Genomic DNA, 21,793 nt, shown 5'->3' on the forward strand with positions numbered 1-21,793 from the left:
AAGAGAGAAGGAATATAAACTGATTTGAATACATATGGTCTGGAAGTTAGGAGTATGTTCCTAACTATCAAAGAGGCAAAGGCTAGAGTAGCCTTTAATCCAACGAATGGAGTTTATTAAAAAGGATCATCACTACTTTTCTCTTAGGTTTCATAAGTTTATGAAAGGGATTTTAAAATGTGTTGTTGTGATGGCAAGGGGATGAATCAATCAGTCCTACATTCCTGCCAAAGAGGGATCAGGACCTCCCTTTGTCATTCTTAAGTGCCAGAAAAATTTTCAAGATGGAACTGAAAACTTGAGAGAAAAGAAACAGGGTTCAAAAGGAGGAAGAAAGAATATGTTGTAAAGTTAACCTTTTTTTGCATTACAAAGTAAATTTAATGGAAAATTATTTTCACTAAAATTATTGTGACTTTAGAGCTTGATTTGGAGAAGAACTCAAAGGCATTTGTATGTATTCAGCATTGCTCAGCATCAGATCTTTAGAAATTAAATCTAAAACAATAGAAATATATTTGTGAAGAAGACGTCTAAATATGCTATTAAATGATAACTTTAAAAACACAACAATTAATTGGCTGAACTGTATCCTTGGAACTTATATGGGGTAGTTTAAAGAAGCCTGCTGACAGTTCTGCATTATCTTGGAATACTGATTTCTTTGAACTGCAAAAGCGAATCAGGACAACTCCTTGTTCCCTTCTTCCCCCCCCCCCACCCCCCCCCGGAAAACATCATCTCGAAAAGCTTACTTAAATTATGCTCAGAATTCTCTTATTTCTGGTAGTAAATAACTTGGAAATATTTTGAAACTTTACTGGCAGCAGAATATTTTTTGCCTGCTGAAGATAGAAAGAAAACTTTTGACACCCCATCATGAGAAATCGGTAGAGCACAAAGAAGATCCCAGCCGCGCTGGTTCTCGCCTCTCGGAGTACGTGCGGCGGGGCTGACGCTCCTGGGCGCTTTGGGGGCAGGAGAAACTGTTTTCAATCTACTGCTTTTAACACTCTAGTTGTGCAGCGAGGAGGAAGAAGGCAAAGGAGAAAAGCCGTAGCGGTTTTGGCCGATGTGCCCTTCGCCCACTCCTTTTTGTGTTACTGGGGATTTTTGTGAGGAAGGTTGCAGGCTCCTGAGGCTTCTGGGAGCAGGACTCGCCTTTCAGAGGGGGCCCAGCTCCTGCTGGCTCCGGGTGATCGTGGAGTGCGGAGGGAAAAGTATGCGCGGACTCGCCGGGGGCCAGGGCTGGGGCCGGAGGCTGCCCCCGGCAGAGGGTGCCGGAGCGAAGGGACTGTCCTGGTCCCGTCCGCCCCCCGGCGCCGCTCCCCTCCCCTCCGTCGAGCCTCGGGTGGCGTTCGGATGCTGGGGAAGGAGGAGGCGGAGGAGGAGGAGGCGGAGGAGGAGGAGGGGAAAGGAGCGCCGCTTCCTCCGCCCCCAGTCGGGGACGGTCCGTTAGCGGGAGCTCAGGGCTGGGGCGGCGGAGCCCGGGACGAGCTTGCGGCAGCGCCACCGGACCCCTCTCCGTCCGCAGGCGCTGCTCCCTGCGGCTTCCTGCGGGATCTGTGCCGCGGCGGCCGGGCGGGCAGCATGGACCCCGCGGCGGCGGAGGGACGGCGGGGGCCGGCGGGCCGCCTCCTGCTCCTGCTGGCGGCCGCCTCGCTCCTTCGCCTCCGCGCCGCAGGTAAGGAGCTGCCCCTCCTGGGTGGAGGGGAGGATGCTTCTGCTCTTCGAGTAGGGGTGTATGGGGAGAGGGGAGGCAGGGAAAGTTGCTCCTGTTCCTAGGAGAATTGCGCGTATCCATTTGGGATCGGCGGACCCGCCAGCATCCACAGGTGGTGATTCATGTTATGTACTTTTCCTTCCTTTCCTACCTTTTTTCTTTTATTTTATTTCCCCCCCCTCTTTCTTTTATTTTATTGTCTTTCTTCCTTTCTCGCTTTCTCTCCGCCATCCATTTCTTCCTTTTTTTTTTTTTTTCTTTTTCTTTTTTCCCATCAGTTCTTGGCACAATGGAAAACTGATGTTATGCTCTTTACGAGGGGCGGGGGTTGGCAGGAGGCGAGGGCAGCTACAATTTTTACCCAGAGCGCATCCCCGCGCCCCTGCCCCACTCGGGCAGGAGGCGCTTCGTGTCTCTTTTCGGCCGGCTCAGCGCTCCGAGGCTGGTTGGTAGCCACTGAGGGGGGGCAGGGTGGAGGGAGAAAGAAGGAGAAAACAAAGGAAAAGTTCTGGGTTTTGTTATTGCCGAGGGGGGATAGCAATGAGCGGAGCTTCCTCCTTCACTCTGCCCGCCCCCCAGCCCTCTCCTCGGAATGGTTATAATAATGCGTTTTTATTTGGGACGTTGAGTGTTGCCAGAATCTCAGCGGGAACCAGGAGCGGATTAAAGTTGAGTGGGCGAGGGGGCAGCCGCCGTGCTTGCAGCTCATGGAGGCTCGGCGGGGTTTCTTTCCGTGTGTTTTTGCGCTTTAGAGTGTCCCATTTTCTCTGTGTACCTGGCCGACCCTCAGGGACTGAGGAGGTCAGACTGTGGCTCAGGACGCGCGGTTCAGTGAGCTCCGCGATTGTTTTTAGGGCTGAATAAACTGTCCCTATTAACATCTAACCTTGCGCCGTGGCAGCAGCGGTGCGGCTGCTGAATAGATGCCAGTTTGTCCGGCATCTCCGAGGGGTAGCTCCGTGATTTAGAGGCCTTAAGGGAACGTGTGGGGTTGGAGAGCCACGATGGTGTAAGACAGTTCCTGTAAAAAAAGCCGCATGAACTTTTTTTTTCCCTTTTTTTTTCTTTTTCAAAATTTTTAAAATTTTTTTTCCCTCCTCCATTTGCGCCGAAGTTGTGTGGTGCTTTCAGAGCAGGAAAGGGGAGGCTTAACGTTTTCGTTTTCTCTGGGATGTGAAATGCACCGTTGAGGTACGAGCTGCCGGATCCAGCTCTTTGATCTTTCATGAAGCCATTCTCTGGAAAATTGCCTTCTCCCCCTCTGCAGCAGATAAACTTTACTCTCAGAGTAAAGTCCTTCCCGGGAGTCTTTGCCCAGGGACTGAGGAAGCAGATGACAAGGCTGCACCATTTCCATGCCAGGTTTGTAACCCTTCCCGTTCTGTCCTCACCGGGCAGCGCGGGAGCTCGGCGGGTTAGCAGTGCCTTCCTCTCCCGCCTTTCCTGCCTTTAACTTAATTGCACCGACGTGCTGGAGGAGACCGATGCTGTCTTTAAGGAAAAACAGTGATGCTGTAGATTAGAGGAGACTTGTTAATCAATTGCACGTTTGAAAGAGCTTTTCTTCCCTTTGTTGCTTTCGCTAATCCATTTAGCTCTCCCCGGGAGGTGACAGATGCCTATATTTCCTGTTATTCAGCTCCGGGGACCGAGGTCTTGCCATTTGTTGCTTTGCCATGAAGGGAGAGGGTCAGCAGAAAGATAGAGGTCTGGGAGCTTTCCGGGGCGAGAGCAGGAGGCGGGCATGTTACAGCTCGCGGATTTGGGGTCAGTTCCCGTCGCCTTTATTTTTCCTAGAGCCTTTATTGCTCCCTTTGAAGAAGCTGCCCCGCTGCTCTGCCCCTCCTGCGGGGTCCCGGGCTCCGGGGATCCCCCGGGGCCGCAGGGAGGATGGCGGTCTCCTCCGACGGTTGCGAGAGGAGATGCCAGATTGTCTGTCCCCGTCCCCGCTTCATCCCCTTTACCCTGAGCAGCTCGCTCTGTTTTCCGAATGCAGCGGCAGGGAGGTGTGCACAAGTGTCCCGTGAACTTCTTTCCTTTCTTCCTTCCTTCGTTCTCTTGACCCCCGCTGCTGCTCGAGAATACCATCGCTGGTGCATCTGCCACGGCCGACTCTCTGTGCCTTCCCAGAGCCTCCCCACGGCTTCCCGGACAGTGGAGGGGTGCGGGCTCCCGGGAACCTCTGGCCGGGCACGGAGCTGCCCGCGGGTGGAGCGCCTGGCGCTGGGAAAACGGGCTGGGAAGGCGCTGGGAGTGTGGCAGTGTACCTCCGTCTTCTATTGTGGGCAGTGTACTACCCCGTCCGCTTGTAGATGCTCTCAGGAGGCATGTCAGGTTTCAACCTTCTCGGAGGCAGTATAAAATCATAAATTACCATTAAAAGTGTATTTGGGATTTATCTTATTTTTTAGCACTACCTCATAAGCAGGCATGTGATAATCGTCTCAACCACCCGTAGAAAGTGTGGATTCACTCTACTCGATAGGCATGAAGTTTGAGACTCCATTTTCTTCTCTGAATAAGCAGCACGGTGGTTGAGAGCCCATAATCACAGCAATAAATTCTTGTGTACTTCTATTGTTGAGGGGCATTCTTCTGTTTAATTAGATTTGCTTAATGGTAAACAGAGTATTTGTTAATCTACATTTCATTTAAAGGTTTATTTTTGAAAATGTTATTTCAGCCTTTTCAGTGCTCAGTTTTAGAATATGGCCAGGTGAGAGGCAATGTTGAAAATGGTGATGCACAATGGACCTGGCTTACAGACGTTTGCCCCCTTGCCATTAAATAGGAAAAGACGTTTAATCAACTGGAAGTAAATGCTTATGTGAACTTGAGAAATATGCAGAATGCAGCGTTAAAAAAAAGAAAAACAACAACAAAAAACAAACAAAGAAACCCCAAAAAACAAACACCAGAACATCAACAGAATGTCTAGGAATGAAAACGTAATGGTAACTCATGCTATGATTTTGAAAGCCCTGAAGTTTGTAAACTTCTACCTAACTTCATAAAGGAAAAAAACCCCTCTAATTTCAAACATTTTTACAATGTTTATGGAGAAATTAATACAAATATGGATTACTTTTGAATGCCTTTAAATTCTGAACTACAAAAAGTTGTAAAATACTTAAATCTTGAAAGTTACGTAAGATTTAGCTATAGCTCCATCCTGAATTTAATGCAAGAGATTCAGCTCTGGAAACTGTACACTAATCATCTGAAAAAAGTCAGTACATCTTTGAATACAAGGAGTTTGCAGATAGCTTTTAATAAATTATATTGACCACATTAACTATTTCTAGGTCAAATCTTAATCAAACCTTTCTAGCATAATTAAGTTGTTCATTTAGGGATGAAGTTTATCTTTGGGTCAAGAGTTGACACTATATGTTTTTTTTCCTCTTGAGTGTCTCAATTAAATTAAGCATTTGTAGTGGAATTACACTTTTCCCCTTAATCTCTTTGTTGCTGTAAACAGCACATAAATGGAAGATGCTGGAAGAAAAGGACGAGATGGGAGACAAGGCAAATGAATCCTATCTACTGAGTTTTCAGTTGTTTGCAGAAAAGTTGATCTTTTTTCTAAACTCACTGCACTTTGTCTAAGGTGTGAATAGCTTTCAGGCATTGGCATGGAAATACGTTTGACCACTAATTAGGAAACTGACAGTCTTAGTCCACCAACCAGTGAGAAGCAAGAGTAAAAGGAAAGAATGGTAAGAAATACTGGGGTTTGTTTGATAGCTGCGAGAATCTTCTGTATAGAAGACTTGTGGAGTTCTTTTCATAGCTTATTCTCAGAGTCTTAAATTCACATTTTAGATTCAATAAAAATATCTTTTAGAAGCAGTCAGCATCTCAACCTTTTAATCATACTTCTGATTGAGAGAATATATTTTAAAGGTCTCTTTGTATGTATTTTTTTAATATTGCAGATGAAAAAATACTAAGCAAACTTTTTTTCATTGTTTCAAAGGTAATAGTTCTTTCTGTAGATGTTCACTGTTGCCTTGTGTGGTTGCTCAGAAGGAAGAAATGCTACTTACAGTATTCCATCTAATTTATAGCATCTGTCACTCTGTTCTCCGTGCAAAGAATGGTTTCCTATTTAAGTTTGTTTATTCATTGTGAGGCTGTTGCTTTATAAAGGAAGTTGTCATTAGGCTCAGCATGTCTGGAAAGCATGCAAGCACTCAAATCTTCTAATCCAGTGACTACAAAGTAGTTAACGCTTCAAAGAAAAGGAACGACAGGATTTTGTTGCACTGAAAGAAGATGCATTGTTTGTTAATCCTACTTTTAGTTGTTACTCTACTAAAGACTGCTACAGCCTTACTAGTAATCATTTGAGACAAACATGGATTTTACTTGAATTACTGTGCTTTCTCTTGGTTTTGTTGAAACGTTAGTAGTGAAATGTCCCTTACCAGCTTTTTGCATTTACTTTTTCTGGGCCTTTGCCGTACATCAATATTCAGTTGCAGAATCCTGCTAGATAGTTTTGCTGATGTTTTCTGCAGACCTTACTCACAAACAAGCTTTTTCTCTTGACATCTGTTTGGCCAGCTTGGGAAAGGACTTCCACTTCCAAGTGATGCCAGCTGGTAATCTTTTTTTAAAACTAAAAATGTCTGTACATGACTTTCCAGGCCATAAAATATACTTTTCAAAAAGTCAAAAGGTGATCTCTTAGCTAAAAAATTGTGACTTTGTCTTTTAGATGGCAATGGGCAAAAGCTTTAATTTAAGAACACTAACAAATCTGCATTGTAGTATCGCTGAGAGCAAGAAATCACAATAGAAATACATTTCACTAAGTAGTGCACTGTTACTGTGACAGGCATAAGTAAATGAATTCCACCAGTGTTGAAGGCTCTGTGAGAGTATCCCACAGACAGTTCCACCCTTCTGAGCAGGTGTTAAATGAGTCTGTGTATATCTCCTTGACCCATTGGGCACATGCATCAGTAGTAGAGTATGCTGCTTCATGAAGCACAGGGAACATACTCCTCTGTGCTGATCGAATTAGCTCTCACGTATATTATTGCCTTGCGGTTTTGCTGTAATGTGTGCCTGTCTTTGATGGTGAAAAAGAGTGATACAGTAGCTGAGGGAGAGGAAGGGTATCGTGTAGTACTGGTTCTGCAGAAAGTATATGAAGAATGAATGCCTGTCCCTCTGAGTCTAGAGCAGAGTTCACTGACATCTCCTAAAGGGAAGGCTGTAGGTTGGTGAGGGCATAGTTTTACAGACACCTGAAGCTCTTGGTTTATTTAGTTAAATCAGCAAGCTAGCTCCACTGGAAAGTAGCCATAGAGAAGTAGAAGAATACACGGACAGAGAATTAGCACAAGAGATAAGTAATGTTTTTCTTCTCTGTAATGATTTTTGTTGAAGAAACAGAAAGGAGTGTTGTCTGGGTACAGCTTGCAGAAACATCAAAGTGAAATTACTGGGGAACTGTTAGGGACAAACACAGTTTGCCAGAGTTTGGTTTTAAAGTGTGAGTAGCTGAATCAGGAAATGAGATTGGATCCCAAATTTGCCATTTTTTCCCTGAGCAATCCATCAATGTCACATGGGAGACATATCTAATGTACCTTTGGGATTTGAAATTTCTATTCAGGTGTGATTTTAAGACAACAACAAATAGAATCAGTATTCTTTCTTGACCAAAATGCACCATGTGTATATTGTCATACCTGTGAAACCTCTACTGAACTTAGATTTCTGTCTTGTACTTCCTTTATTAGACTTCCTTTTATATGAATGGCATAAATATCTAATTCAGTAACTTCAGGTTACTTGTCTTCATCCCTTGACACTTGTCTTCATCAGAACTGCTCTAGGGTGTTCATTTAACAGTTAATCTGGTAAGTATGTTTTCAAGGTGAAGTAGTTTCTAAAAATTATTTTCCTTGATTTTCACAGTTTAACACCTTAACATTATTTTTTTCCCCTGTGGTATTGTCTGTGTAAGAAGAATAACTTGACTGGTTGTATAAAGAAGAGGCAAATTCTGTAAGAGTTCTAAAATTCTGAAGGCTTACTTTTCAAAACAAACTACACAACTGTCTAGTTGAATCATACATGAAACTAACAATGGATTATTCTTTACCAGAGCAGTAACACAGTCACATATTCAGTTATTTTGTAGATAGAGAACAGAAAATGTACCACAAAAGACAGGAGGAATTTTATTAATGAGTCTTTAAGTATAAAAATTAATGGTTTGAAAATAATAAACTTGATTTCTACTGGTCAGAAACACTCTCCTAAGTCAAATGAATAAGGAAAAAACCAAAAATTATTGTATATAAGTCTAAAAGAGGAATCACAGGGCTCTACCAAAGGCAGACTTGTGAGAGTGGCAGGCTGCTGCACAAATGGAGGAGATTGGTTTCTTCCATGTCTGCAACAGAATAGATGGATGTCATACCTCTAAATTGGTTGTAGAGGAGACACAAAAGATTTTTTTACAGAACAAAGTTTAGGGACAGAGGTAAGCAGCCCAGGGAAATCCTAGGAGCAGGTTAACTCAAAGTACACACACCTCAGGTGTTGGAGCCATGTTTCACAGAAGATGTTAACATTGCACATTGAGAGACAGGAGGTCTGAGATGCAGCAGTGCCGCCTCAGATTGGATGAAGATGTTGTGGGACCTTGCTTGTTTGTTCTTCTTCGCTTTGGAAGCAGAACAGACAAAGGTCTGATTGTATAAGAATAAGATGTCTCTGGAGGAAAAAAGCCAAGAAGGACTGTTCTAGAGACATTAATTCAATTTGCTTGGATTTGCATGAGAAATTATTCATATGAGTATATCAAAAATATTGTTGAATACAGCAAGGTCTGCAAATGAGAAAATGGGGGGAAAAAAAGGAAAAATGGCAGTTACTTGGCAGTCTTGGACTACAGCAGCTAAATAACTTTAAAGTAGGTTCTGTCAATCTCTTGTATGAACCAATAATAAATAAAACTTCTTGAAAGCTTAAGATGCCCTAACAATGTATAAAATTTTCTGTGTCATTTATCATCTGAAAGTTTAGGAAGAAGTTATAGGATATAAAGAGAACACTAAGATTTTTTTATGCTTAAAATGAGAGAGCATGTATTCTGGATAATAAGTTAACAAATGGTTTTGCTGTGCTTGTTTCTAGTTTGGAAAAGTGACACAGCAGAACTGTGTTATAGAAAAAGTCCAGTAATAACACTAGAGCTACTACCGTTTGCAGCAGTGTTTCTGTATATAACAAAATTTATCCCTTCTTAAAAATCCAAAAGTATAAATAGGCAAGTGAAGGCTGCAAACAGAGAACCCAAATATAATATCATACATAGCCTTTTATTTCAGGCAATAACAATTCTGTTCTGGTTCTAAATATGTGTTGGTTTCCACATTTTTCTGACAAACTAGAGGAGCATTTTTTAAATAAAATATCCTTTTGACATGTGCTGCCCTGATGTATATTTGTCAAGCAATACAAAACCAGGGAAACGGTATATCAGAGAGCTGACTGGATGAAAATTAACCCTTCTGTCCAGGCTCCCTGAATTGGATTCCCTCCAGTCCCATGCATCCAAGATCCACCAGCACTGATGTGGGGAATAGATAGTAGATGGCTGCGAGGGCAAGCACATGTCAGCCCTGGCAGAGCTTAAATTGCCATGGAACTTTATTCTTGGACAGAAAATCAGATATGTAAAAGTATCAACATAGTTACGTGAGCTAGAAATTTTAGTGACAATTCCACAATATTATTGTAATTGATGGATTGTAATGGATTGTGCAGAGTAAAGCTGAACCTGTGCAGTTTGAATAAGAAAATTCTCTCGCCTGTCTCAAAAGTCTAGTCTGCAAACAGGTGTTTAATTAGTTGCCAGATTCTTACCACAAACTGCCTTAGCCATTTGTCTTTGTGTTAGAACTCATGAATCGTCAGCAATTGTTGCTTAAGCTGCATTTTAGGAGTCCACTGAGTTTTTCATTGCATTATAGGTAAGAATAGATGAGCTTTGAAATTAAAGGTTTTAATAAAACAACAGAGTTTTTTCAGTACAATAAAGAAAGAAATGGACAGAATTGAAGTTTTGTGAAAATTCGAAAGACCTATTAAATCTTCTTGACTATTCTGTAAGTTGAAAATACTAAGAATTTTTTAGCATCTATCTGTAATTCTTTAAATCTTACAACTTCCAGTGCAGAAATAAAGATTAAAGTTCTTTTGAGTAGATGTGAAACATTTCTTTCAGCAAGCTGAAAAGAAAAAAGGGGAGGAGTCTATGTCAGAGAAACCAGAGCATTCCATTCCTATAAGAATTTTCTTTACCAGGGAGTGGGAAATTAAAATAATTTATGATACTCTAGGAACTTGGTAGTTGAAGGATGAGCTTAAACATAAAAAGATGTTTTTAAAATTGTAGTTACAGTGATGGTTAATGATGACTCCTTCCATGGTAGACCAGAATACCTTACAAAGGGAAAAGTGGTAGTATGTAGATACAATTACAAGCTTGAATAGGATCTGAACCAAACCTACATGAGAAAAACATATCTGCTGTTGTTTAAATTTTAAAAATAACTCTGCTTCATAGATCTGCCTGGAAACAATTTAATACAACAAATTGGTTTTTTTAAAAGTATTTCTAGCCAGACCAGAAGCAGTACTTAATAAATACATTGAAAGGGTGAGTCTGTTCTTTGGATTTGGTTTTGCAAACTCAGTGAATTTTGATGTTTATATCTGAAATTACAGATAGTCATCCAAGCTATTTTTCTAAAGCTGATCTCACATTTATATTTTTCTTTCTGGGTCATTGTAGAAATATGATTCAGAAATGTGTTCTCTAACAGAGGTAGTAGAGAAATTGTAACAAAGTTCATGATACTGTCATTTTCAAAGCAACAGAAAAAACCCAACCGTGGTTCTTTCAAATGTTATATGTAGAGAGCTTTTGGGTAATGTAGCTCTTGAGAAAAATACACTTACTTTTGCTAGTTTTTATTTAAGAACATATCACATCTGGAAAATATTTTGAAGAGGATCATGCTAGTCAAACACAAGAGCATTCAGAGTTAGGAAAGACAGGTTTCGGAAGTTACACTGGTCTGTAATGCAAAAGCCAAATTTAAAGTCAGGAGCAACTTTGATTCTGGAACTTGAGTATGATGTGTTCACGCAGGAAAGGACTGCAAAAACAAAGGTGTTGATTTATGGCATATTTCCAAAATTACAAAACCCAGAAAATGTTATCTCACATTTACTGAACACTTATTATGTCCACAGAGGCAATTATTAGGAAGTCTTACTTCAGTGTGAAACCAAAGAGTAGACTAGAAGCAGTTTTCTTCCTATAGCCTGTTCTCCAGAGTTGACAAAAGCAGAGATTCACTGACTTCCACAGGCAGGCATGCAGGCTTACATGTGTTTGCAATCCAAGTACATTACTTCCTGTTACAATTTATTTCTCTACGTCTTGTAATTGTACTTGATTTTGTTTTTGTGGTTTCTGAAATGTCTCATCAAACTTTTACAGAAATGCTTCCCAAAAATTATCTTGTGTCCTTGTAGATATCTCTCTGAACACCTCCTTCACCACTACTGTTTTCTCAGCCTTTCCCCTTACATCTTCTTTTCTGAATCTCATAGTTATGCTCATTTTTTTTTCAGAGTTCAGATAAAGACCATAGAAAATTTTGCAAATGACAATTTTCTCTCTCTCACTCTTAATATCATGCCTGCATCAATTTCATAGATTAAAATTGTACCCTTTAATCTCACACTGGGTCATGTATTCCTAATTCTTTTACTCTTCAAAGTCCCACATTGAGTGAGTAGTTGCATGTTGCAAGACCAAGGCAATTAACTGAAACTACTCTAGCTTCGGAAGGATATGATATAAATTCATTTTTAAGCATTAATACTTACATGAAACAAGTTAAGAGTTTAAGATTGTGAAACTGATGTAAGAATAAATAGGTGTAGTTGTCATTGTCTCTACAGGGTTCTCCTCATTTCCTCCTCATCATCCCATCCTCTTCTTTCATCTTATTTTTCTGTTCCTTGATTTAATCTTTTTCTCTATAACATGTTTCCTTCTGATATTTAGGTGTTTTGCTGTTTGAATGTTTTCTTTCTGACTAATTCTTTGCCCATTAAATAGCACTTCAGATCTTAGGAATTCATAGATGCGTTATGGTTGCCTACTAAGTACGTCAGTGATCCACAGTGGCTCTTCCTAGCTGTCTTGGAAAAAAAAAAATTCCTGGACAGCAGGTAGGAAAAATGCCTCCAAAGAGATGATTTTCTGTGACTGAACGATTAGCATGCTCTTTTGTAAGTCTTGTTGCTTGAGAAGCTGCTGGTATCAGCACCTATACTTATTTTAACATGAAATAGAACACTAAAGTTTGCAAAGAGTGGTATGGGAACAGGTGCTGTGGATGGACATGTCTGAGCAGAGCGTCTGGACTGTGATCCAGTTTATGAGGAAAAGAAATGTCTGTGGGGTGTAAAAATGGAGTTAGGGTTGTAAGAATATGTGACAGCAAATTTAGGGGAGTTTAATGTGCTTGTGAATGTAGAATGGCAGGGAACTGAAAACTTCAGCTGCTGCTCAAAGTGAAGAGAGGTGTGAAGGAAGATTTTATCATCTACAAGTTCTGGCCCTTTGGGAGCCTTAATGCTATAGAAAAGAAACAATAGACTCTGCTTATTTAGGAAAAAAAAAACATGCTTTGTTTTTCTGCATGTCAAAACCATAGTTGTTAAATAGTGAAAATCATTACATCCTTTATTGTTGTACATGTCTAATGTATAGAACTGTTTGTGGTTTTTTTCCCCCCATCTTTGCTGTTTTTCCTAGTGTGGGGATTCATTTCCCCTCACCCTTTTATTTTTTTTCTCCTCCCTTCCTTTCTTTTTCCCCCTTTCTTTTTTTTTCCCCCTTGCCTTTCTTTTCACCCCTCACCCCTTTCCTTTCTTCTCCCCCTTTCCTTTCTTCTCCCCCTTTCCTTTCTTTTCCCCCTTTCCTTTCTTTTTCCCATTTTCTTTTTTTCCTTGCTTTATTTCTTCCTTTCTCCCTCTAAACTGATGAAACCACTCTCTTTGGTAATTCTGAGTCAGTTGGGTCAGTTCTGGGCTTTTTCAGTGCAGAGACTGCCAAGATTTTAGAAAATATGTGGTGGTTTAGGGATTTAGTTATATGTCCAAAAGGGACAAGATTTGAGACCTCCAAATGTCTTTAATTTAAAACCATAATTTGGAAAGGATCTCTCCTGAATCCCGAGAGAAAAAAGCCAATATTTTCATTTATACAATTAGTCATCGATCTCTTCACCATTAGGGTTGTCCTCCCTCCTGAAAAGGCTACAGTTTGTTTTGCTGCCTTTACAAAAATGAGTTCAGTTGATTTAATGTTCTGTTTCATGATGAAGTGCCTTATCTAGGTCATAGGATAGCTGTTAACAAGATATTTATGAAGTGGTAAGAATTCTCTGCTCTGCGGTGAATTTAGTCTCTAGAGTGGGGCAAAATGCTATTTAACTAGCAAATAAAGCAGTTCAACTTCAAATTATGTCAAAGTTAACTGCAACAATTTTAATCTTTTAGTAACCCCCTAAATATGTAGAATGTCTGGAACTGCTCAAAACTTAAGTAATTTGACCTCTTCTGTAGAAAAAACATTTTATATAAATTAATATTCTAAGTAGCTATCCAAGGAAGGGATTTTTTTTTAATTTAGAAACCAAGTTATTATTTTTATAGTATGTGCAGACTGTAAAAAACAGCTAAAGGCTAAGAACATATTCCTGAGCTCACTTTTTTGGTACCCAAGACTTGTTTTACTGGCTTATCAGTTACTGGGCTAAATCCTTCTAAGTATTTGATAAGTATTTGTGATATTTTCTTGGGATTATTTTGTCTGCCATGCAACAATGTTGTCAGCAGATATTTCCCTAATTTCTGCATAGTTTTTATTGGTGTTTGACATGATTACAGCCACAGTGATGAAGGCAGTACAAGTATTCGTGTTCTATGTGTTTCCCAGACATGCGGTGTAAATACAGCCTTTTAAAAAGGAATTCTGCATGAGCCACTGCTTCACCATAAAAAGTTTTGAAAACGACATTGTTTGGTATTTCATTTATGTCTGTTGAAGCAGCAGTGGTTTGTTTCTGTGTCTCTCATGTTTACTAAAATAATAGTATGTGAGCCCTTCTCTCTTCAGTTGTGTATCAGAGACCTTATGTCAGGCATGATTTTTGATGTATTGAATTTTGCGATAAATATAGACTAGCACTTACATGATAAGTGAATAATTAGTGACTTACATCACTAATTCATTGGTCATGTTTCATTACCTCTAGAGTGCCACTCCAACTCTGTGGAAATAGTTCTGATTGGATTCTCAGAAACTTAATTTTCCTTGTATTTAATTTACATGAACAGCCATTTCTATGGAGTCCCTATTTCTGGCTTCATCTAGACAGGCAGACCTTTGTAGAGTGTAATGTGGAATAGAATAGTTGTTTTAGTCTCCTTTCTTACTTCATGCTTTCATTTATGTAATTATACATCTGAATGAAAATAAGTCTTTGTGAAGATTTGATTTCCTGACTAATGTGTGTTTTTGCATTAAGATAGTTTATAGTTCACTGTAAGTTTTTGTTGAACTGGACAACAATGAGTGAACCTGAACCATCTAAAGACAAACTTGACCATGTCTCCATGAGACTGCTCGGTTAAGGAAGAATGTGAACCATGACTTGTTCATAGCCAAGATCATACAAAACTGTTTGTGCAAAAATCTATAGGCTGTTCTGCCATTTCTCTCCCAAGCAGCTGTCTGCTGGGATGAAAGGTCTTTAAAAGATCTGGTTTCATGAACATATTTTCCATTTTATTTTACTTCTAAAACAGTTATCTTCCAGAATGATGAAGACATTCATTTGTCTCTCATGTAGTGGCATTATAAATTGCATGAGGAGCAGTGCTGTTCTGGAAGGAGTCTTTCCTTTTCTGTAAGATAGACAATTAAACTTTATTAATGAAGGTAGCATTTGTACCTCTTTGATAAAGGTAATAATGAGTTTTTAACTCCGTAAGAAACCATAAAGTATTCTCCTTTTTTTTTCCCTGAATAAAAGATTTTAAAAAATGAAAGGTCAGACCTAAATGATCATAAATGATCTTTATAAAATTTGAACTGAAAAACATTTCACTTGTCAGATGTGCATTTTTGTATTACTTCTCCATTAGCGTTCAGCATCTAAAATGGAACAGGGAGTCTCATTTCACTGACACAGTCATAGCTGTTGGTGGTATCTTGTTTTGTAAAATCAGTAACACCTTCTGAAACTCCTGTGGCCAAGGCAAACAAAATAATGAAGGTTATTTAATTTTAAAATGATAGGAGAAAGTGAGATAGTTTTGTTTATGAGAAAAATGGAGCAGAAGGAAGTGTGAAATGCGAAGTGTGCTGAGAGCAAAGAAGTTTTAGCGTAAGCAAAAATTTCTGTACAGTGTGTCCAGGCACACATGGCACCAGACATGATTGTGCATTTACCTAATATGATGTTTAATGGAGAACTTGGCAAAAGTCTGTGAAGAGAAAACAAAAGATCAAAATGCTAAAATAAAAGCTTTATGTCAGAGAATTCCTGTTGCTGATTTGGATTCAAGTAGTCAAGTAACTAGCTTGCTTACATTTTTATCCAAGGAAATACAAAATTTAATCTCTTACTGAATTTACATATCCTGCTATACACATACCCTACTGCATTTAAGTAACTTCAACTAATTTCTGTGGTTCATTCAAAATTATTCCTTGTTAAAAGGAGGGAACAGATAATACAGCATAAATGGCAAAAACTTTCCAGGATTTTATGAACAAGCAGTGTCATGAAAGTTATTATCAACCAGAATTGTAAAGAGACATATAAAAATCTGTTTTCAAAACAGAAAGTATAGAGGAATACTAGGAATTTCATAATTGGACAGAAACCAACAGCTGTTCTAAAGTGACTGGATTTCATGTCATATCTTGCTAAAATTGGTTTATTAGAAGATAGGAAAATGTACGTGAACAGTTGAATAACTGACTTATGAAATCATTGTGACATATTTTTAGTATATGTTTAGAGAAAATTAGTATTTTTCTAATTGGTGTCAGTGAATAGAAAGTTAAAATACTTTATCTACTAGATTTCTATTAGTAATTATTCTATATGCCATCAGTCACTCAAGCAGGTAGCAAGCTTTTAAAGTCTTTTTGTGAAGGACAGACTTCCAGGCTTCAGAAGACACCAAAATTTTTGCCGACATAGAAGGGATTTGGTCTGAAGGAAGAAATTGAAATAGTGAAATAGTGGAGAGTTTTTTTTGGGACTAGAAAGCCAAAACATCATCCGGACACTGCTGCTGTATAAAGAGCTTGCTTACCATAACTGTGTATAGGCTTTTTTGCATTTGTTCATTGTTGGTTTTTTAGAGGATTTTTTTTTTGGTTCAGTTTTGTTTTGTTTTGTTTTGTCTTTTAGCTTGGTTTGGCTTGGGGTTTTTTTTCCATTTGATTTTACAGGAGAAGCTGCACATCTTTAATGGAAGTGGTAGAACGGTTTGTTTTATCAAAGTGAATTTTAAGATGCTGCTGACCACAGGAGTAGCAAACACTGCCTGGGCATTTTGTCTGCAGTTACTTTTTCCCCACTAATCCTTCATCCTTTTTTATGTGATCGTAGAATGCAAAGGCTGATGCTGGCTATAAGGTAATACTACAAAAAGTATAATGCTCATTTTCAGGTTTTATAAAATGGCATGATTCTGTTGCAGTCAGTGAAGCTGCAGTGAGGGTGTTATTAAATAGTTTAGACTGTTTTAGACTTGATTGATGATGTTTCTGTGTCTTGAAGATATTTTAGCTCAGAAAGTCTGTGTTCAAGCAAACTTTCCTTGAAACATTATAGTTGCAAATAGTAACATTCCTCTTGCTTCTTATCAAAATACAGGAAAGTATTTAGTCTTGCACTTTTGCACGTCTTTGCAATTGCTTCCTGTTGGATTTCAAGATATCTGTTGGTTTTGTTTTCTTTTATTTTAGACTACTAGTTGGCTAGGGATTCTTTCTGAAGGCAAAATGGTTAAAATCAAAGAAAGTTTAAAAATTTTGCTTTGTGCATCTAATTTGTGCTACCTTGATAGATATGTTAATGGATGTGTATATTTTTATATATATAGAAGTGTATATAAATGAAGTGTAGTCTTCTCTGAGGTTTGAAAATTTTCATTTGCCTAAATGTTTTTTTTTTTTTTTTCTGGCTTAGTTTTTCTGTGTATTGTCCTATACCTATTTACAGGACTTGATTTTGCTTTTTATCTCACTATAACAAGTGTCCTTGGAAATCTTGCTCATAAATCTGCTTTAATTTACAGCAGTTTGCTTATCTTCAAGTTGTTCTCTGTATTTTTACTGAGGGAAGGCTTTCTGAGAGTGCTGGAGCAGTCAAATACACAGCCCAGCCAATGGTCATTTGTGCAATTTTTCTTGAAAGACTGGATTTACAGTGTGGTCATCCTGAAGAGGCTGATGTTCAGTTGTGAGATGGATAATAGAGTAAGGAATGACAGAAAATGAAAAGAATTGAACCTTAGTTAGGCTAGACACTGAATAGGAAAATGAAGTGGAAATACACACCATTTAGGGAAAATTAGGGTTGGAAGGGACCTCAATTCCTTTGAGGGATCCAGGCCTCAAAGCAGGGCTAACATTTCTGTGGCTACTCTGTCTTTTAAGTTAAATCACCAAAGAAAAACAGATATCACTAAGGCATTTTTCATTTCTCTTGGCAGTCATGCTTTGCAGTGTCTTTCATATTTCCTTTTTTTCTGACTCTGCAAGAATTGTATCTTGAATTAAAAGAAGTATGAGTCAAATTCCAACCTGTAATGCTTGATTGCATGAGGACTGATTTGACAGCCTGAGGTTGCCATCAGCATTTAATTTCTCTCTCTATGCATAGTAGGAATGATACTCTGAGTCAGTGGGGAGTGGAGGTGTTAATTGTTTGGTGCTTTGAAGATGAGGTTATATAGCTGTAATTGCTGATAATACCTGAACTAAGCCCTTTCCCTTTAGCAGGCAGTGCATCATTTTGTGATTTCTTTTATTTGCATTGTATACCTTGCATTTGAAAAAGAGTTGTTTAAAGTGTTGTCTGGCCTCAAGAACTCTTGTTCTGTTTAAACAACTGCTCTTTTTGATTGCCCTTGACCAGCAGAATCTGAGCTGTCATTATATTTTCCTAACATAATTTAGGTACATGCCCTCCTAGGTCCTGTGTTTCTCTGACAAATTTGAAAATGTTTTCAGGTTTATTACTCTACTTTTCACCCTTTCAGAAGAGTTTTCTTCTCCCCTTTTTTTTTCTGTGATCAGCAGACAATGTAAAGTTGTGCAGTTCAGAGTGTAAGAACAAAAGGGAATAATGACTTCTTTGCATTTTATTAAATCTGTGGTATTGTAATTTGTGTTGTATTTTGTAACAATTTGGGAAGCAACATTTGCGAATTTGGTAAGCATTTGCATTGTATGCAGTGGTGAAATTTGGCCAAAATATTCTAACTTGGATGTTTGAAGTTGCTTGTAAAATTTAAGTAACTCCAGAAATATAGAGTATCTGCAGATTTCTTCAGAAAAAACACATGCTTTTTTAATTTTAAAATATTTTTAATGGCTTTTAGTCCTATTGTGACATACCACGTACAAGAAGAATATTCCTGGTAGAGGTCTGTACTCTGCATACTAGTCAGCATTCATATTCTCCCATCAGAAAGATGGCTCAGTTCCAATATACTGTTGTAACTGTGACAAGCACGTAAATGAAACACAAAATACTCTTTTTTCTTGTGTATTTAGAATGTCATTGTTTTGATATTGATTTTTCAACTATCTTTTGCAGCAAGGCCCAGGATTTTAGCCTTGAGTATTCAGGCTCACTTGGAAACCTGTCTTTCTGATTCTTGGCCAGTTAATAGTTCCAAGTGGATGCAATTTAATAACCCTTGTGCTGTTTTGATTTGCCTCCCACACCATCTGGTCTATGTCTTTCTCCTGCTCTTTTTTTCTCCTGTCTTAAAGGATAGTATTTTTTCAATAATTCAAACTTTCAAGCATGTCATCTGAAAAGTGTAGCTTGCTCTGAAACTTCCCTGTGCAATGTGTATTCCCTTAAAGAAGGCTTTCTCTATATACAGGAAAAAGAACATGAACAGGAACCTGTGGACAGGTTGGAATGGGAGGAATGTAGTGCACACTAAAGATGTCTGTTTCTTCACACTGAAATATTGTTTAAACACATTTCATGAGTTAAATTATTTCATGGCTCCAAGGTCTCCTGGATGGCTCTCTGTATTTCTCTCTAGTGGCCCCCACATTTAATTATGGGAGAGTGGCAAGAGATGTCTTAGAAATACAAAATCACTCGGCCTTTGCTGAGATGAAAGTTAAGTGTTGTCATGAAGCTTGTATCTACTAACTGAGCTTATTTGTACTTGATTTAGTAAAGATAACTTAGAGTAGTGCTAATTAAGCTTAGCTCTGTTTGTCGTAATGTTTTGAAAATACTGGGTGAAAAGTTTGTTCATGTTGTGTGAGAGTGTCAGTTCTTGACAACATTTTTTTAAATTTTGGGTTATAATTTCTCTGCATAGCCTGGGTGCTTGTCCTTAGCCTTCATGTTTTAAAAAATTTCCTTTAGCCCTTGTTTATTTCTGATTTATGCATGGTTTTTGTAAATCTGATGTCTGTGTTGTGTAGACTGGAAAGACTGAGGGGTGGGTTTTACTCTGCCGCAAGTTGTGAGTGTTGGCTGTGAGCAGTACTGGAGAAGCACCAGGAGGCCAAACAGTGGCACCAGCTGTCTGTCCTGCAAAGAGAGAAGGGAGTGCTGAAGATGTCCATCTCAGGTTTGGTTGGGTTTGTGTTCCTGTCTTCACAGCAATTCCTCAACACCTTCAGTTCAAATTGCACCATTCCTCAAACAGGTGACAGTGGTGTCTGGCTCTGGGGTGGGGTGGGCATTGTCCACAGCCCTGTGTCCAGCTGTGCCTGCTTGGTCTGTGCCTGCACAGGTGCCTGATTCCCCTGGCAGAGAAAGTGAGCTAGGTGGGTCCAAGTGGCTTGTGAGGCACTGGCTTCTGTTACCTAAAGGATTTCACTAACCTGTTGCCCCTTTTGGCACATCTTTACCTTATCGTCAGGTCTGTATTTCAGTACTGTGACACAAACTCTTAGCTTACGCTTTCTAGCCTTGCTTCCCTTCTCTCAGAGGAGGAACTGGCTGTTCTGCAGTAAGGTGCCCAGCAACCCCTCGTCATAGATGCTGATATTCATGAGGTAAATTTTCAAGAATTGCTTACTATTTTCTTCTTTCTTCTTTCCTAATCCTTGGAACTGTACATATTTCAGAGTTCTATGTCAAGATGTATTTCCTTCTTCCAGAGCTGTCCCTGTGATTATGAATGGGTGATCTTGGGGCAGGAAGCCAATGTATTTACAACCTCCGTTTTGTCTAGCAGAATTGGTCTGATGACATTTTGATGCAGTCCCTTCCCTTTTCCCCACCTCCTTCTTCTCCAGCAGCCTGGTTTTCCTCATCAAAAGTCAGTTTTTGGTTTGCCACACTAGTGAGTCTGTTTCTTCAATCAGCTTGTGCAAGATAAAGGTTTGGTTTCCACATCTGCTTCAGTGGAGTTAGTTTATCCCAAATCTGGATCTATAGATGCCAAAAACTGCATCTGAGCATGTGCCATTTCCATAATTTTACTGAGACTTAGTGCAAATTATTTTGCCATTAGAATAAGTTAAGTATTTTATTTAACCTTTTATATAGTTAACGAGTATTTGGCATATTACTGTTATTAAAAAGAATTAATGATACAAGCTTGCCTGTATGTCTGTCTTACACTTTTATCAATTCTGTTTTATGTGCAATCTCTAGTAGATACCATGCTTATATCCAAAATAATAAAAAATCCCCAAACCTACATAAGTAATGGAATTTTTGAAAGTCTATGCTATGTATTATTTCTAACCATTTTTTGCTGTACCGAGTATAATAATTTCAGCTTGGCCAGGTAAAGAACTCTAGTAAATATTCCCAAAAAGAGGTTTGCTAGTTGATTTGTCTTGATAGATTTCAAGAATTACTCGGTCTTTAGGAAAAGGAGTGTTTGGTTTTAATTTCAGAGAGAGAATGAGTTAGGATCTTGCTCTTTTTTTTTTCCTCTGGTGATTTTTACACAGAACAATGGTTTGATTGACATTTAGTCCATATATGTGACTTTTGGAAAGAATTTAAGAGATTCTTTTTCCCTAGTTCTGTCAGTGTTTTAATTTCCCTCAGCTGTGTAGTAAATGTTTAACGTGAACGTGAAGTATATGGGAACAGTGTGTTCGTGCAAAATAGCATTTCTGGAGAATCTGTGTTCCAGAATGCTTTATAGTCTCACCTTAATTTTGACATCCCCGTTTTCCATAAGTAGAAATAGACCTCTAGTCTATTAGATAACCTAGTTAAGGTTATCTGAATTTTCAGCAGTGCAAATGATTTTGTTGCCTTTTCCATTTGTGTTGTTGCCTTCAATGGTTGTTTATTGTAAATGGCAGCGAACACATTTCAGGACACCTGTGTTCCTTCTGGTCTCCTGATGTGCCTCTCAGGGTGCTTTGATTCAATGTCAGGATCAGACTAGATATGCACTAGTCCTCTGTATTTTGTTTCCATTTGGAAAGGTTCTTGGGCAGGGAAGAAAGGAAGATGTACATCAAATTCTGTGCTCTGCTGACGCAAGGTGCTCACAGCCACAGAGTGTTCTGCAGAGCACTCAGTCCCTATGATGCAGAGAGATCACACCTCCCTCCTCTGAATCAGGGCTGGGGCATTTACATTGCCACAGTGGGCGACATAATCATTTCAGGACCCAGCTAAAATAAAGACATACTGGATATCCATGTGTGACTGTGGCACTATGTTTCTCATAATTTATGTGGATGAAGCTCTTGTAGCA

General features: G+C 39.2%; 1 protein-coding gene across 1 annotated transcript in view; it reads left to right on the forward strand.

Annotated features, from left to right (window-relative positions):
* Positions 1–1,362: 1,362 nt before the first annotated feature.
* Positions 1,363–21,793, forward strand: part of ROR2 (receptor tyrosine kinase like orphan receptor 2) — a 140,388-nt gene continuing 119,957 nt past the window's right edge. The window contains exon 1 of the mRNA XM_054004365.1: positions 1,363–1,684. Coding sequence (XP_053860340.1) covers positions 1,363–1,684 — 322 coding nt within the window. The remainder of the gene's footprint in view (positions 1,685–21,793) is intronic.

The sequence above is a fragment of the Vidua macroura genome, chromosome Z (assembly GCF_024509145.1).
Source record: "Vidua macroura isolate BioBank_ID:100142 chromosome Z, ASM2450914v1, whole genome shotgun sequence".
NCBI lineage: Eukaryota > Metazoa > Chordata > Aves > Passeriformes > Viduidae > Vidua > Vidua macroura.